An 18,474-nucleotide genomic window follows, 5' to 3' on the forward strand; every position below is an offset into this window, starting at 1 on the left:
AAAATAAATCACACTGTTAATATAAACATAAACTGATGAAGTTCATTTCCTTGTAAATCTCACTGATGTGTTTCAGTAAAATATAAACACACATAAATTAAACTAAAATGAAAATATTCATAAACACTAAATGATGACAGAAGAGAAACAAATTCAACTCACTGTAGATTTGATCTGTGTGTGAACAAACTGTGTGTCTGTGTTCTCTACAGGTTGATGAAGTGTAATATCACAGATGAAGGTTGTGTTGCTCTGACTTCAGCTCTGAGATCAAACCCATCACACCTGAGAGATCTGGATCTGTCTTATAATAAACTAAGAGATTCAGGAGTGAAGCTGATCTCTGATGTACTGAAGAATCCTGACTGTAAACTGGAGATACTGAAGTAAGATCATCTCTCTGAAAGTCACACATGTACTGAGGTTTAGTTAAAGGAACAGTATGTAGGATTGTGGCTAAAACTGGTACTGCAATCACACAACATGGTGGCCAATGCACAAAATGACAACATAAACATCAGTTGAGGGCTGCAACTCCACTTTTTAAATGACAATATCCTGGTCAGACCACTGTTGTCAGTGATATAAGTAATTGAAATGAAAATGATTTCTTAATGTCTAGTGACATATCAGGGCCATTTTATGATTAACTGATATAAATTTCGTACATGCTCTTCCTTTAAACATAAACTGTATGAAAAAAACACACTAAAATGTAAAGTATCTGGGCCCGGTTCCACGATAACTTTCACTCTTAGCACGCTAAGAAGACTCAAAAAGATATATCTTACCAAAGTTGTTTGTGTTCCTAAGTGTGTTCCCGAAGTGTCTCTTAGGAAGCTTCTTAACACGCTGCCTCTAAGTTCGACGTAATAATGTCGCTGTCCCAAGTGAAGGTGATTAATTATTTGCGATCGGTCTCTGGGATCGATTTTCCACTTCACACAAAGGTGCATTACGACGTTAAGAAAGACAACACGTTATATACAAATGGAACATAACTCAAACTATTCCAGTAACATTTATTTTAACATAATTTAAGTTATCCGTAAAATAGACTAATAATTAAGTTATCAAATTGTCAGTAGTATAGACGAAGCGGGTATCCCTCTCTAATCATCCACCCTCATTATCCCATTGTGCCGCTTCTTGAAATGGGTTTAACGACTTTTAAAAATGATGATATACACTTTTATACTAATGGTAAGGTACTTAACAATCAGAATTGATTGGCAAGCAGCTGCAGTTACTTCTGTTTAATGCGGTATTGCTTACCATTAATGTTTTCAATAAAAAGCAACCTAGTTAGATAGAGAATATGGTCTGAGAAGATCCATCCAGCTCCATAATGAGTTGTCTTGGGAGGCAATTTTTTATTTTATTTAGCCATGTCAGGCAAAATGTCAAAAGGTTTAAGGCAGGGGTGTCCAGACTTTTTTGTGTGGTGATCTACTTTTAAAATGATAAAGCCGACACGATCTACCTGGTAAAAAACACAGTTACATTTTTTAATGACAATTTAAAAGTGTATTAGGACTATACTGCATATCTCTACATTGAATTTAAGGCTGTCCCCATTAGGCTAGGCTACTTCATTCTTTTTGAGGAGTTAAAAAAGTCATTGAGTACATGGTCAAGTACTGCTTAAAATAGCGGAGATGCAGTTTAGTGAAACAAACTAGGAAAAGACAACAGTATCAGAAGCCTCTCTTTAAAAAAAAAGAGCAGTGCGATGCGGCTTTCTATTGCTAGGCAACCACCGAGTCAGCTGTCTTGTCAATCAAATATTGAAGCGTGAGCGCTCTTTTGCTGTTAACTGTCATATTAGCAGAAACTTTAAAAAGAGGAGGCTTGCTCTGACCTTGTTTGAGGATGAGAGGTGCAGAAACACAGGAGAGAGTGAGCGAGTGGAGTCCGGTTCTTCAAAGCAACTGTAAACTTCCCTCACCACAACGTAAGGCCCGCCTCTCCCCTCATTCGATTGGACAATGTAATGACGCGAATGACGTCGGGCGCTTCTCCGCTCTCAGCGTTCCTTTAAAGGCGCGTGCTGCGGCCGGCGGCAGAAACCGCAAGGCGCTCAGCGCGCATAAACATAGCTTAAACAGCGGGTAAACACTCCCTATCCATAGAATATCATTCAAAAATGGCGCCTGCAACTGCCATAAACGCTTTTGGTGTGATTGGCCCCTCTCATAATGCCTATTTCGCCCTCTGTTTTCCGATGCTCATGCAGCATCTTGTACAGTTAACTTGCGATCTACCGGCATTGCCTTTGCGATCGACTGGTCGATCGCGATCGACGTATTGGACACCCCTGGTTTAAGGGTTGCCGAATAAAACAAATTGTTTCGGAGTTACCGGTGTTGTGTGGAAGTCTGTTCCCTATGTTTGCCTTTAGTGTATTGTTTTTATAGCGTTTTTATCACATTATACGTTTATTCTTTATATACATTGAAAGTTTTAAAGGGACACAAGGCAGCATTTTTATGTTAATAAATCATGTTCGTAAGTTGGTATATGGTTAAATGACTCATTACATGACGAATGAAGACTCTCTCACCCGCCCCTACCGTCTGTAGGAAGAATACCCCACTTGCAAGTTCGCTGTATCCGACCCGGTGTCCTTCAGTCTCGTAAAGTCTCAGATATAGAAAGCATGTACTCCCAGACACTAGGGGGAGCTAGTAGAGAAATAATACTCAGACTTGCCTTGTGTCCCTTTAATGGCTACTGAGATGTATATGTGTGCATTTATGTAATGTATCTTGACTGTTTTTGATTGTAAGTCAATTATTTTTACAGTATGAATCATATTATATGTATAATATATATTTATTATGTATGGAAACATAACAGTTTTAAAACAAACAGTAGAGGCGGCACAGTGGCTCACTGGGTAGCACTGTTGCCTCACAGCAAGAAGGTTCACGGTTCGAGCCCCGGTTAGGGCAGGTGGCCATTCTGTGTGGAGTTCCCTGTCCCTGTTCTCCCTGTGTCAGCGTGGGTTTACTCCAGGCACTCGGGTTTCCACAAGCCAAAAACACGCAAATTGGAGATACCAAATTGTCCCTCCCCCAACTTGTGTATAAATCAACTTGTCTGAATAAACTTGTGTATAGATTACCTGGTTCTCGCCATTAATATAGCCGTACATGCTGGAATGGCGTTAAGAAATAAAGGTAGAAGAAGAAGAAAACAAACAGTAGAGAAAAAGAGCTATATGTTAAAAGGCATAAAACTGTCAAATATGAAATATTTAAAAAATTGTATAATAGAATACATGATATTATTGCTTTTTAGTATAACCAATTGAGATCTTTAATCTTTCTAAATAAATTATAAATGTAATGTGATGAAAACGCTATAAACATAGAGGGAACAGCCTTCAATGAGGAACAAACACCGGCGCCGTCTTTGATTCATTAGTTCTGATACCAAATAAAGTCAACTGCATAAATAGTCCTGTATCCATTGCAAACATATTTTATTAAGTCTTAAAATGTCCATAACATAAAATCATTGATAACATACCATAGTTTGACTTGTACTGCGCTGTGCTGATTTCTAAAGACTGCGGCAATAGCGTTTTGCCCTCAAACAACGCTAAGAGAGAACTTACGAATGGTCCAGACCAACCTTACGAAAGTGTGACTTACAGAAGATATACTAAGCGTACAAATGTTTTGGGAATCGTGCCATAGAGTTAAGAGAGAGGTTAAGAAATAGGTTAAGAACTACTTAGCGATAAGAACGTTTTGGGGAACTGGGCCCTGATCAGTAAGCAGATACATCAGCAGTCTCATGAATAATTATGATGTCGTGTTGTTAGATTTCTCCTAAACACCTGACTGACTTAAGTTACATAACCGTGTAGACAACACACACAAGACATTTATCCTCACCGGGTGTCCACAGAAGACAAACACCAAAGAGTCACACAACATTTTGTCCATTATGAACACTATGAAAAAAAATTTATTCTTTGATGCATCATGATGTGGACGATTCTGAATCAATTCACAAATGCCAAGAATTGATTCTTAAAAGTTATTTTACAAAATAATAACGTGACGTTATCAGAACCAAAAACTGCGGGAGGGATGCTGCACACGGACAGATTGAGAGCGCGCACCACACGAGCACCCACAGCGGAGCTTACACGAGCAGTAGAGAAAGAAAAAACAAATACATCTAGCCCTATTTGACTCATTATAAACTGCAAGAAAACAAAATACATGTTGGGATGATCTTCATCTGCCTTTTCTCTGTTCAGTGAGCGGCAGGAAGAAACAGCGCCTTTCATTTACGGACTCATCTGATGTGCTAATAGCGTTTCCAAAAAACTGCCGCTAAATGTTCAGATATAGATAAGAACATGAATATACTTCTGTAAAAATATGCACATAATTTCTTATTCAGATGGCGCGCTGGGTGCGCTGCATTAGATAAATACAGTAATACTGCCAAAATCACTGTGTATAATGATGATGATTAGACGATATGTCAGTTACAGTTACATATCGATAGACTGGTTAGGTTAACATATTAATTATATATGTCGATTCTGAATTGATTCATGAGGGTCCAAACGATTCCCACCCCTAATGAACACAAACACTTGAGGAAATAAGATCATGTGTTCAACCTGACAGACTCCAGTGAATGTCTTTGAATATGATTTAATCACGACTGAATCCTCCTCATCAGAAAGAATACAAGAGTTTATATAGGATAGATACAGGACAAAGTCACATCATTTATCTCTAATATGATTTATTCTTTATATCTGCAATTCAGAAACTCCTCTCTGTTACCATGGAGACAAAAACAAATTTAACTTTCTTGATGACCTCAGCTTTAACAAGTCATGGGTTTAAATTGAAATCATTTAACCACACGTACTTCATCTATTTCAACACATTTTGTTGTCAAAAGCATACAGTACAAATGTTCAAACCTGTAAGGAAAAGACATGTTAGTTATAATTAGTTATGATTCATTTCAATTTCCTTCACAATGTGTAACAAAACTCCTCTGTTAAAATGTCATAAAATGTAGTTTGGTGTTTCTTTGATGAAATCTTTACTGATATTATTGTCTATGAAGAGTTTTTCTCCTCGTCGTGTTGTTTTTATAAAGATGATTAAAAACATTGATCCATCATTGACACTGACACACACATTAATAATGTTTTTATAGATTGAGTGAAATTGATGAAATTGAGTCATGAACTCAATACAGATTTATGAAGAAATGTTCATGTGGTTTAAGACATCTAACACTAATTGTCAGCTGTGTGATGGATTTATTTGACATTTAAACACACAGTGTCTCAGTTACTGAGGGATTGAAAGAGGAACATTACATGAAGAGATGGAGGTTAGAGATTTGTGTCAAACTTTGTAGTTTTGCGTAATTTAAATAAAGTCTCTGTTCTCTACAGGTTGTTTAGTTGTGATATCACAGATGAAGGTTGTGTTGCTCTGACTTCAGCTCTGAGATCAAACCCATCACACCTGACACATCTGAATCTGTATGAGAATAAACTCACAGATTCAGGAGAGAAGCTGATCTCTGATCTAAAAGATGATCCACATTATAAACTACAGACACTAGAGTGAGTAGAGCTCATTTAAATAAATGTTTAAAGTAAACTCATGCAGTGTAATTTAAATCCTAGAATATAAATATTAGAAATAAATGTAAATTGATCTGCTGCTGTTATAGGCTGTGTATCCTTTAAACCCAACAAACAGAAAATATGAAGTGTACATGAACAATACTTGATGCTTTGTCAGATCAACACAATAAGAATTCAATCCAATGTCTGAGTCTGTTTACTAACTGTGATGTTGAGTTTGTTCACTCCAGGATTTAATACTGTGATCTTACTCTTCTTACACATTATATATGATGTTTGTTAATGGGGTTTGTTTGATAGGCCGACACCTCTATAGTTATGCAGACTAGATGTTCATCTTAAACTCTTTTTATAACAACTTCAACAAGTTTTATTTCATGTTTTAAGCATTATTTATCAAATCATCAGAATACAGACAGAAATAACAACACAAACACAATATATACACAACAGCTGTCGAGCTTTGACATCGATGCTGTTTCTCTTTATTTACACGGCTGTCAACCTCCAGGACTTTTCAAATAAAGCATCACCTTCATTTTTTTACTGTTTGTGTGTGAACTCATAAAACTGTCAGTGTGTCATTATATTATACTACATAAATATCAATACATTCATCTCTTACATTGACATCAAATATTCAGAGGAAATAGATGAAATGTGTTTTTGTATTGTTGTAGCTCATGTGTATGTGATAAACAGATTGTTGACATGTTTATTATGTTGAAGATTTCATTTCTATCACTGACTGACAGCACTAATAGTTTGTTTTTCTATCTCTTCATCTGACACTGATGATGATCTCATATCTGATTGACTTTCACTTTCATTTTTATTCAGGACTTATGCACAGGGACGATAAGGATGTAAATGATGTCTGATCTTCAGTATGATCTGATTTTTTTATTTTTTTTATTTTTTATTTTTTAATAGCCTATATTTATGTAAGTTTTTTTTTTTTATTGAGTAAAAGAATACAAAACAGAGCATAACATTATACAGTTTATACAAAACAAAATATAATATTAATTGGACATCGGGCATTTGAAAATAATGTCATAGTGCTTTAAACATGTTAATGACTTTTTGTTTTTTAACAATTTTAAAGAAGAAATAAAACATTCAAATTCTGCTAAAAACACCTTGAAAATTGGTGATGCATTTAAATACTTTTGTTTATGTATATAGAATTTAGCCTGTAATATGAATAAATTAACAATGTACTCAAGATCTTTGTTTGCATTGTTTTCATAGTGTACAATGATATCCTTTAAAGAAAAAAAATATTTATCCTTTACTTTACTAAAAATATAGGTTGCAAATTCTTCCCAAAAAACTTGGGTTATGTTACAATAAAAAAATAAATGTGTTAACACTTCTTTCTCAATTTTACAAAAGGAACATAAATCATCAATATCAGAATTTTTTGAAATTATTGACTTAACAGGGTAAATGGTATGCAAAATCTTAAAATGTATTTCTTTAGTTTTGTTATTTATACAATATTTAAAGGGAATTAACCAAGCTGTTTTCCAATTAATATTCTCGATAATAGAGTTCCAAAAGAATTTTCCTCTGGGTTTTAATTTATTTTGATTTTGTAATATAGTGCAGATATGTTTGTTATTGCATTTTTTATCAGTCAGTTCAAGACCATTTAATATTAATTTGGGTTTTATCGTTACTTTAGAGTTATAAAGAACATGACCTTTAACAAGATGAATAAGAGTAAGAGGAATAGCTTTACAGACTGAATTAAATTCCTTGAAATGCACAGGGAAATTGTGGATTTGCATAAATTGTTCATAGGGTAAAAGATTTCCATAATTATCAAACATATTCATAAGATGATTAATATCCCTTTTAAACCAATTTCTTAAAAATAAAGATTTATTACCAGTTGTTATGTTGGCATTATTCCAAATGAAGGAAGTATGAGGAGAGAAATTATGTGAATAGCATATCTTCCAGGCTAACAGCACTTGCTGGTGGAATTTGGATAACTTAAGAGGAATTTTGGAAATATTGAAGTCACAGGTTAATAGAAAATCTAACCCACCTATTTTGTTAAAGAGACTGTGTGGGATGTGGTTCCAAAAGGAGTTACGATTACTTAAACATTTTTTAATCCAACTGTTTTAAAAAGTTCTATTAACACCTTCAAAATAAAGTACTTCCAAACCTCCTTCAGCTTTCTTATTAGTTAGCACCCTTTTCTTTAGTTTTTGAGATTTGTTTTTCCAAATAAAAGAATAAAACAAATTATTTATATCTTTACAATAAGAGTCTTTAACATACAAAGATAGGGAGGGATAAACAAACCGAGATAATCCTTCTGCTTTAGATAAAAGAACACGACTATAAACAGAAAGATCACGTTGTAACCAACAGTTTAATACCGTTTTTGCTTTTTTTAATCTAAATGAGAAGTTTAAGTTTTGTCTTTCATTAACATCTTTTGTTACATGAATTCCTAGGTATTTGACAGACGATTTCACAGGAATATTATTAAAAACTTTATCATTTAAATTGTGTAAAGGGAGAATTTCACATTTGGATAAGTTTAGTGCTAAACCAGAAGCCTTAGAGAAAATATTGATGAAGGAGACAGCATTGGGGACAAATGATAAGTTTTTTAAGAATAGGGTTGTGTCATCTGCCAATTGCGATAATTTCTTTTCCAAAAATTTGGAGACCTTGAATTTGTTCATTATTTACAATACCAATGGATAATAATTCAACTACCAACAAAAATAAAAAGGGGGAAATTGGACAACCTTGACGTACACCACGTTTAATATTAAATCTTTGAGTGGTAGAAGTGTTAATTATTACGGAGCTATTTATATCATTGTAAAACATTTTAACTACATTCAAAAAATTATTTCCAAAATCCAAAAAGTGTCATAGTTTTAAAAAGGAATTCATGTTCAATTGTGTCGAATGCTTTATAAAAGTCAAGGAAAAAAATAATAGCTCCTTCATCAATATTCTCAGCATAATCCAAGAGATCAAGCACAAGTCTAATATTATTAGTTATGTGCCGACCTTTTAAAAAGCCTGATTGGTATTCACTAATAATTTTATGTAAACCTTCTCGTAATCTATTAGCAAATACTAAAGAAATTAATTTATAATCAATTGTTAGAAGAGAGATTGGTCTCCTATTTTCTATAAAGTGTGGATCTTTATCTGGTTTCGCAATTAACGAAATTATACCTTGTTTCATCGTAGTAGTCATTTCACCACTATTAATGCATTCATTAAACAAATTATGTAGAGGAGTTTCTATAAGTTCCCAAAAATGTAAGTAAAATTCTACTGTCAATCCATCTATACCTGGTGCTTTCCCTTTTTTCATTCTCATAAGGGCATCTTTGATCTCAGAGGACGTTATATTGGATTCACAGAGATCATGAAATTCTTTTTCAATAATAGGGATGTATTGATGGACTATTTGAATGAACTCTTTACAATTAGATAAATCAAATCGAGAAATATATAGTTCTTTATAAAATAAGTAAACAAAATGAGAAATAATTTTTGGATCCATACAACAATTTCCATTAATATTTAAAGCGGATAAAGCATTTCTTTTAAAGTTTCTTTTCTCAAGAGCAAAAAAATAACTTGTATTTTTTTCACCCTCTTCAATCCATTTCGCCCTAGAACGAATAAAAGCACCCTTAGCAAGGTCTAAATAGATCAGATCTAGATTGGATTGAATTGTGACCAACTCAGCTTCTTCCTCCTCAGTAAGATTTTGCTTCTGTTCCAAGTTCCCCAATTTATCAATTAATTCTAACTCATTTTGTCTATTAATTTTTTTTAGTTCTTTACAACGTTTAATTGCGATTTTTCTAACATTATATTTGAAAAATTCCCATTTACATTTAAATCCTTCCTTTGATCCTCCCAAAACCTCATTGGCGATTTTTTCCACCTCATTGTTAAAGTACTCATCCTTAAGAAGATTATTATTAAATTTCCAGTACCCTCTAAGATTAGAGTTCTCTTTCGTGCCTGTAAGAGTTAAAGAAATAAGCTTATGATCAGTTAAAGGGGCATAATTATGAGTAATTTCCTTGACATATTGCAGAGCAGAAGTAGAAATAAGGAACATGTCAATTCTAGATTGTAAAGATTTGTTTTTGTTAGACCATGTATAATAAGATATCCCGGTATTGTAAAACCTCCAAGTATCAGTAAGTGATAAACGGGTACAAAAAGAAGCTAAGTTTGATTGTACGTCACGCTGTGAAGAACGATGAGGATGTCTATCACTCAAATTGTCCAAGCATTCATTAAAATCTCCTGAACATATAACATATGAAGCTTGGAATGTATCAAATTTGCTTTGAATAATATCTGAAACCTTTGCAAATAATGACTTGTTCAACGGATTAGAATTATGACCGTAAATATTACAAAGTATAAATGTAGTATTGTCCAGTTTCACAGTCAGAATAATCCATCTTCCGTTTTCACACGTTACAGAGTTCAAGACGTCTCCTTTAAATTTGTTCAACAAAACCATAACTCCCGCAGAATGGGAAGTGCCGTGACTGAAAAAAAGTGATTTTCCCCACTGAGATTTCCAAAATTTTTCATCCACGTCCATAGAATGTGTCTCTTGACAAAAAATAATATCAGCATCAGTCCGTTTTAAAAAAAGAAATAAAGCCTTTCGCTTTGCAATTTCTCGGATGCCCCTTACATTCAAAGATGCTATGCTCAAAGAATTAAACTTAAAGTCCATTTCGAACTAAGTAGAACCTGAACAATAACGAAAAAAGAAACAACACAAAACAAACAAACAAAATTTACAAATTACAATTTACCAAGCTCCAAGACCTACTGTCTTGAAGCCGAAATGTATTGGGTTAAATCTGAAAACCCGGAGATGTAGCAGCAGTAGAAAAACAAATAAATAAATGACACGCCCGGCATGTGAGAATGGTTGAAAATGCCTTATGGCTATTAGTTATAATTTAATCAGTCATTAACGTCAATCTTTTTCCCCTCAATGTATGCATATGGGCCACGAAATACAGCCCTTTTACCTTCCTCTCTAGCCTTCTTCACCCTCGGCCACAGTTTCTCTCTAGTCGCTTTGTCTTCAGGTGATAGCAACTCAGAGATGCGAAGCTTGTTGTCCAGTAAAAATCTGGAGTTTTTGGCTGCCCTCCAAATCTCGTCACGGTAACGGCGCATCGAAAAGAGAACGACAATGGGTCGTGTACGAGTATCATTTGGTGGTGTTGATTTGCGACCAAGACGATGAACAACGTCCACCGCCAGATCAAGCTGGTCTTGAATATCTGGAACAACTTTTGCTAGAGCATCAATAGTTATCCGTCTGACATTTTCACCGCCATCCTCCTTCAATCCATGCAATTTGAGGGACCAACGTCGAGTGTAACGTTGAGCCTCTGCTATATTAGACTTCAGCGTCGCGTTTTCAACCTTTAGAGCTTGCATTTCTTTTTCCATCAGGGATAACCGTTCGTCGTGAGAGTTAACTTCGACGATGAGCTGTTGCACAGAAGTTGCTAAACTGTCTACTTTGGCCGAAGTGAGCTCCGTAGTTTTCTCGATCGCCGAAACCTTTAAATGGGTTTGATCGAGCTTTAAGCCGAGTGCATTTATAGCTTCGAGGATCTCGGAAGTGTTCTCGTAATCCGGTTTTGCGCCGGCACAATTCTTTTTTTTAGCCGGAGACTCAGTTTTTTGGGGTGTTTCAGGCAGAGAGGGGAAATCAGCCAGGGAACGGAACTCCATAACGGACTCGAGAGCAGGTTCCATCTCGTTAGCATCAGCGTTGTGAAGAGAGGAAAGTTTTCTATTTCTCTTTTTGCCCATTCAAAATGTCTGTTTCTTCGATGTCATTAAGATATAATATTAATAGGCACCTTCACGCTAAAGAAAATAAGATAAACGCCAGGATGTATGTTAGTTTCTAGCTACAAACTCCACGTTTACTGAGGACGGAGGAAAAGCACGTCTAACTAGAAGGACGCCATCTTGGGACCCCCTCTCTTTTTGTCTTTCACATGCACGTGCAACCAAAATGGCGTCAGCGAACACAACGCAGGGAACACAACGCACCATGTGGTTTTACATAATCACACTGCAATGAACAATCCAATCCATATATAACATCACAATATAACACCATTTTGTCTCGTATGGATTAAACAAATAAAATGATATGACATTTAAAGTGTTGACATTCGTTTTTATGGCTAATTATAACAGTGGTAATTATAACAAACTCACCAGGTCAAAATGAAAGCTCAAAAAGTGCTCAATCCACACAGTCACGCTGTATCATTGAATATATGCAAGTTAAATTCTGATTTCTTCAGTTTATATGAACTTAGGAGTCATATTTAATCAAATTAAACACTCTAGCGTTAGATCGAGTGTCTCTGTCGCTCCGCATCTCTCCTCTGAACTGAGACGCGATCCGAAAGCAAAAAAGGGGCGGAGCTTACAATTAAACACTCCGATTGGTTTACTCACATCAGATTTAAAATTCAGATTGAATTATTCACATGTATTTCCTCATTTATAAAATAAATGTAGATGTATGAATAGTCTCTATTATATTTAAAGCTCCACTGTGTACTTTTTTTAGTTAATTCTTAGCAAAAACCCATGTTTTCTTTCAAAAGTATGTGCTCATTCATGTGTAATTACTTCCACCCCACTAATCAAAGTATTCTCCTAAGTGTAGAATCTGCTATTTAAAATACATACCGCCGTATCGCTCTCTGGCTGAATCCATGTTGTGCCTCCATCTTTGAAATACATTCGCCGACGAGGGACATTCCTGAAATTCAAGCTCCGCCTTTCGCGCTTTCAGACTACACTCACGCTGGTTGCACGGAGGTTGCATGTGTAGGCGGTATACGTCATCAAGACAGACTTATTTCAGAATATTAACAATTATAAAGCTGACAATTATTCTTAGTTAATTGTAAATTGATGTAATATGCTTATGACTTGCGAATGTAATGCTCAGTTAATTTAAATAAACCAGGCTTGATGACGTATGCAGCCTGCGACCTGCGTAGACTGAATCCTTCGGCCGCACGCCGTGTTACCTGCGATCTAATGCTTTGATTTGAAAGCCTGTTAAAGACATATTCTCGAGGACATTAAAACAAGTCGCCAAGGAAGCGAAACGGGGATTTTAAACAACAACGCGACAGGAAAAACATCAAGAACAAAGTCAATATTGGAGTTAGTTTTCCAAGATGGGGCTCAATGAAGTTGCTACTTTCTATATTCACCACAGGTAATTCAGCATATTCGTTTACATCTATACAGTCTATGTTGTAAACTTGAAGTTTTATAGTTCCTTGGCTAACTATAGCATGGCTATGCAGTTAGTGTAAACACGCATGTGCTTTTGTGTGCTCGAACACGCCGTCTCTCCGCCCATTTATGTAATCTGAGGTACTGAGATAAATGTTTTTCATCTTTTCTGACCTCTAACACAAACACACGGTGTACAGCGCTATTTTTAGCCTTTCATTGATAAAACGCAGCTGATCTGCGCGTCGTTCGTTTCATTTTACAAGCGTGTGAAAGTTGTGCGATCTTATTTCACCAATATCAGAGAAAGCTCTTACACGGACATGTAACGTTTACTTAAAACATAAGCATTGGACTCTGACATATTAGTTTCGCGTCCATTTAAACCTGTGATTACTCCAGCTTATGATTAAATGACAGGAGAGGGTCTCGTTCACAGACCATCTCCTCAGTAATCTGGAAAGAAGCGGTCGAAAATGGACAAAAAGAGACGGATTTAAACACCAAGTGTAAACGTAATGTGTCTCTCTTGTCCACTTGTGATCTGATCGACGAAAACACATCTAAATACCAAGTGTAACAGCCCCTGTGATATTTTTCCTCGCGTGGATGAAAAAGGAGTGTCTAAGCTACGTTTATGGTTGTTTTTGGGATGTGATTTTAAGCGGACATATCATGACAATCAGACTTTTTACATGTTTAACATAAATCTGTGTGCTTTGACGGATCACACAATTGCAAATTGTTCATTTTTTTCATTGCTTTAGCTTTAGCTTTAGCTACTGGAAGCCATGTTTACCTTGACATGACAGGGCCACCGTACTAGTTAAAACGCGTTCCGAATGGTGGGGGCTAGAGCGTAATAATCATTTGGTTGTCATATAGATTTTTACCGCTAGATGGGAGTAGATCCTACACAGTGGGGCTTTAAGCACACTTTTAAAATAATAATATTTAATTATTTAACCAGGGTTACATTTAAGTAAAACTAAATTAGACAAAGTGCATTTTTAAAAAGTGTAATTAAGTATGTTAAGAAATATTGTGATGAAAGTGTACTTACTATAATTTAAAATTAATTAGACATTAATACAAAGTGCATTTTTAAAAGTGCACTTAAGTGTGTTTATAAATATTATGTTGAAAGTGTACTTTCTTTAAGTTAAGCTTAATTAGACATTAATACAAAGTGCCTTTTTTAAAGTGCACTTAAGTGTGTTTATAAATATTATGATGAAAGTGTACTTACTATGATTTAAAATTAATTAGATATTATTACAAAGTGCATTTTTAAAAAGTGTCCTTAAGTGTGTTAGTGAAATATTATGATGAAAGTGTACTTACTATAAGTTCAAATTAATTAGATATTATTACAAAGTGCATTTTTAAAAGTGCACTTAAGTGTGTTTATAAATATTATGATGAAAGTGTACTTTCTTTAAGTTAAGCTTAATTAGACATTATTAAAAAGTGCATTTTTAAAAGTTCACTTAAGTGTCTTAATAAATAGTGTCATTAAAGTGTATTCCATTTAAGTACGCTTAAGTGGTCTTTAATTTATATTATATTATATTATCAGCAAGTGCACTTCTCAAAAAGTATACTTTTATTATTTTAAGCACACAAAAAGTATGCTTTCAATACACTTAAGTACGCTAATTTTTCACAAGGGAAGTTTATCAATGTCTTACTGAAATAGACAAAGACAGATGAAAGCAGATGTTGCTCTTTCAGTATTGATGAGGTCTTTCCAGATGTGAAAGCTGCTCATTTAGAAGCTAATCCTCCTCCATACCAACAGAGATGAAGACTTTTCATGTGAGCACTGATAACAAAGACCTTCTACAAATAAAACAAAGATAAAACTATGCTAACTATAGTTAAGTCATGCTTGATTTTCTTAAGGACAATTCATCTCATGTGCATTACATCTCATGGTGCTTTCATTCTTCACTCATTCATGTCAGTACAGTCTGCACACGAGCGACATCTCGTGGACTTTGATTGTATTGCATCAAATGAGTCATTCTGGACCAAACCCGAACTGAAAAGTAATATTTAATACATTTATAAACTGATGATTTTACCCCTGCTGATGTAAAACATTTCTGTTAGTGTTGATGTAAAACTAAGAGTAAACACAAGCTGTCAGAATTTATGTGTGAAACAGGTCGAGTCATTCACTGTCTCTCTTTCATCTTTCTCTCAATCTCTCTCTCTCTGTGATATGAAATAAACATATTCAATAATCTAAACTTTACTGATATTAATTGTGTTGTATGTCGTCCTCATTTCAGTCCTACTAAAGACCATAAAGATGAAATGAGAGTTATTTACAGTTTTAATACAGTGACATAAAGTTTAATAAAATAATAAACTTGATATTTCAGCTTTGGTCTATCGCTGTTGATTATCTGTCAGACGCTTTCTGAACAGCAAACTCAAACTGCGCCATCTAGTGGACAAACACAAACTTTATAATAAATTTACAATAAAACACAACACATTATATGACTAATTCAAAATAAATGTAAAAACAAAACAGTAAATTCGTACTCAGTGAACAGTGAATAAGCCAAAACCAAACACAAATAGAATATGAACCTGAACAAAGAAGAAATCCTGCCAGAGAGGAAAAGGTCAGATGATTTAAGTGATTATGTTTGTAGTTTTCAAGGTGATGTAGCTGACATTCATTATTATTACAAACTTGTATGCAATGAACCTCAAACACACAAAGAAGCTGAAACATCAGAGAAGACAGATGAGTGAGTTAAGATTATAGATGAAGAGATGAAGTCATTAAAGGAAAGTGTAACGTTTACTCTGATCAGTCTACATGAAGGTAAAGAATCAGTGAGGGGAAAGTGAGTCTACACTATTAAGAAAAACAGTGATGAACAGACAAATACAAAGCACGATATGATGTCAAAGGTTAAAGTCAAGAGAGAGATGTGAACCATGACGAGACTTTTTCTCCAACTGCCAGTAATGACGAGATACTGAAACAGAAAACAGTACAAAAAAATATGATTGTTCATCAAATGGATGTAAAGACAGCATATTTACATGAGCCAATAAAATGACATTTATATGAAACAACCAGAGGATTACGAGGTAAAATCTCAAAGTAATACAAAACTGATGTGTATAAACTGAAAAAATCACTATATGGATAGCTGATATAATTGATAGAAGAAGTACTACAAGTTACTGCATTAACATGAACAAAAATGATCCATTAATCTCATTGAAGACTAAAAGACAGTCTACTGTTACACTGTCCACATGTGAAGCTGAGTTTATGACATTAACTGTGACTGTACACGAGTGTTAGAAAACATTGATGGACTGAAATATCAATCTAGAGTTTATGAAGACAATCAGGGTGTCATAGCGTCAGCAAAAAATCCTGTAAACATGTGGACATTAAATGTCATTTTATGAGGTCTGTGATAAAGGAGGACAGAATTAGTCTGAGATACTGTCCAACTGATGATATGATTGAAGATATACTAACAAAACCAGCAACAAACATCATCAAATTTAACTCATTTATGTTTGCTGTATGAATTTTTTTCTGTTGAAATTATCAAATAGAAATATGGGTGTCAAGATTTATAAGTATTGTGCTCTCATTTATATTTGATTTGTTTAACTTTTATTTTTGTGTGCCAGCCAATCACATTGCAGAGTGTATGTCATGTGACCTAATCAGTGACTGAATGAATTTTCATTTTCATGATGGTAGTTTGTGAAGTTGTTACAGGATAAATTTCCAACCATTTGGAATGAGAATCTACCAAAATCTTTCTCAAGGGTCCTGTATAATCCACATGTGTGACCAGCAGACATCAGATGATCACAGCCAGAACGCTCGTGTCGATGGTGCCGGCCGGTGATCAGACCCACACTCTGTGTCTGAGCTGTGATACGAGACAGAGCTGTGATCAGACCTCATATCTGATCATGTGACAGTCTTTGTGTCTGTAATGTCTCTCCTTACACACTTACGTGCTACAACCTGCAGGTTAAGGACACAGGTGCTCTTTCCTATGATGTTTGACGCAGTGCACTGATACAGGCCGGATGTGCTGGTGCTGATGATGTTTCTCAGTGTCCATGCATCTGATCTGAGAACAGCACCATCAGTTATCTTATACATTTCATTCATCTGCACATTCAACACACACTTTAGATTTCAGTGGAGAAAATAAAGAAACTGTGAATAATGTTTCTATTGTCTATGACACACTGCAGAATAACTGTAATAACACAAATGTCCTGTAGGTGGCAGTGGAGGCGGAGTTTTATTTAGATCTTTTAGGGGCGGTTTCCCGGACAGGGATTAGACTAGTCCTAGCCTAAAACATTTTTAAGAGCTGTCCAAACTGAAAACAACTTGCACTGACATATCTTAAAATACATCAGGGCCCTTTGTTTTGTCTCAAAATGCACACCGGTAATGTTTTTAGTAAAGCATATTTGTTAAAAGTAGTTACATTTCCTAATTAAACTAAGGTCTAGTCCTGAATTAAGCTAATCCCTGTCCGGGAAACCGCCCCTTAATGTTTAATGTCTGATAATTATCCTGAAAAGTTAAGTTTTCAATCATACTGATATTTCACATGTTTCTACTATATACATGGACATTCATATTTACCCTGCTTTTAAAAACACATTTTCATATTTTGCTCTTGTGCATATCAGTAGATATACTGTATACTGTTTACTATAAATAAAATACCATGTTTACTATGGTGAGACCTACTACAAATAAAACAAAGATAAAACTATGCTAACTATAGTTAAGTCATGCTTGATTTTCTTAAGGACAATTCATCTCATGTGCATTACATCTCATGGTGCTTTCATTCTTCACTCATTCATGTCAGTACAGTCTGAACATGAGCGACATCTCGTGGACTTTGATTGTATTGCATCAAATGAGTCAACCCGGTGTTGTGTCGAAGTCTGTTCCCCCTATGTTCCCCCTATTTTTCCCTTCAGTGTAGTGTTTTTATGGCGTTTTTATCACGTTATAGGTTTTGTTATTTATATATTTTAAGTTTTAATGGCTACTGAGATGTATATGTGTGCATTTCTGTAATGTATCTGTATTGTTCTTAATGGTAAGTCAATTATTTTTACAGTATGAATCATATTAAATGTATAATATTTATTTAATTATCTATGCAAACATTACATTTTTAAAACAACCAGTAAAGGAAAAAAAGGAAAAAAGACAGGCTATATTTTAAAAGAAATACCCTAATAGAAAACTGTCAAATGTATGAAATATTTAATAAATTGTATTATAAAATACATGATATTATGCCTTTTTAGTATAACCAATTCAAATCTTTAATCTTTCTAAATGTAACGTGATGAAAACGTTATAAAAGCACTACACTAAAGGGAAACATAGGGGGAACTGAGTTCGACACAACACCGGACTCAAAAATAATATTTAATAGATTTATAAACTGATGATTTTACCCCTGCTG

At 34.7% G+C, this 18,474-nt stretch overlaps 1 protein-coding gene across 1 annotated transcript in view; it reads left to right on the forward strand.

The window, feature by feature from the left end:
• Nucleotides 1-18,474, forward strand: part of LOC141361723 (protein NLRC3-like) — an 843,841-nt gene that overhangs the window by 798,393 nt on the left and 26,974 nt on the right. The window contains exon 7 of the mRNA XM_073863417.1: nt 213-386. Within this exon, the coding sequence (XP_073719518.1) occupies nt 213-386 (174 nt within the window). The remainder of the gene's footprint in view (nt 1-212; nt 387-18,474) is intronic.

Source organism: Misgurnus anguillicaudatus, chromosome 24, assembly GCF_027580225.2.
Source record: "Misgurnus anguillicaudatus chromosome 24, ASM2758022v2, whole genome shotgun sequence".
Lineage (NCBI taxonomy): Eukaryota > Metazoa > Chordata > Actinopteri > Cypriniformes > Cobitidae > Misgurnus > Misgurnus anguillicaudatus.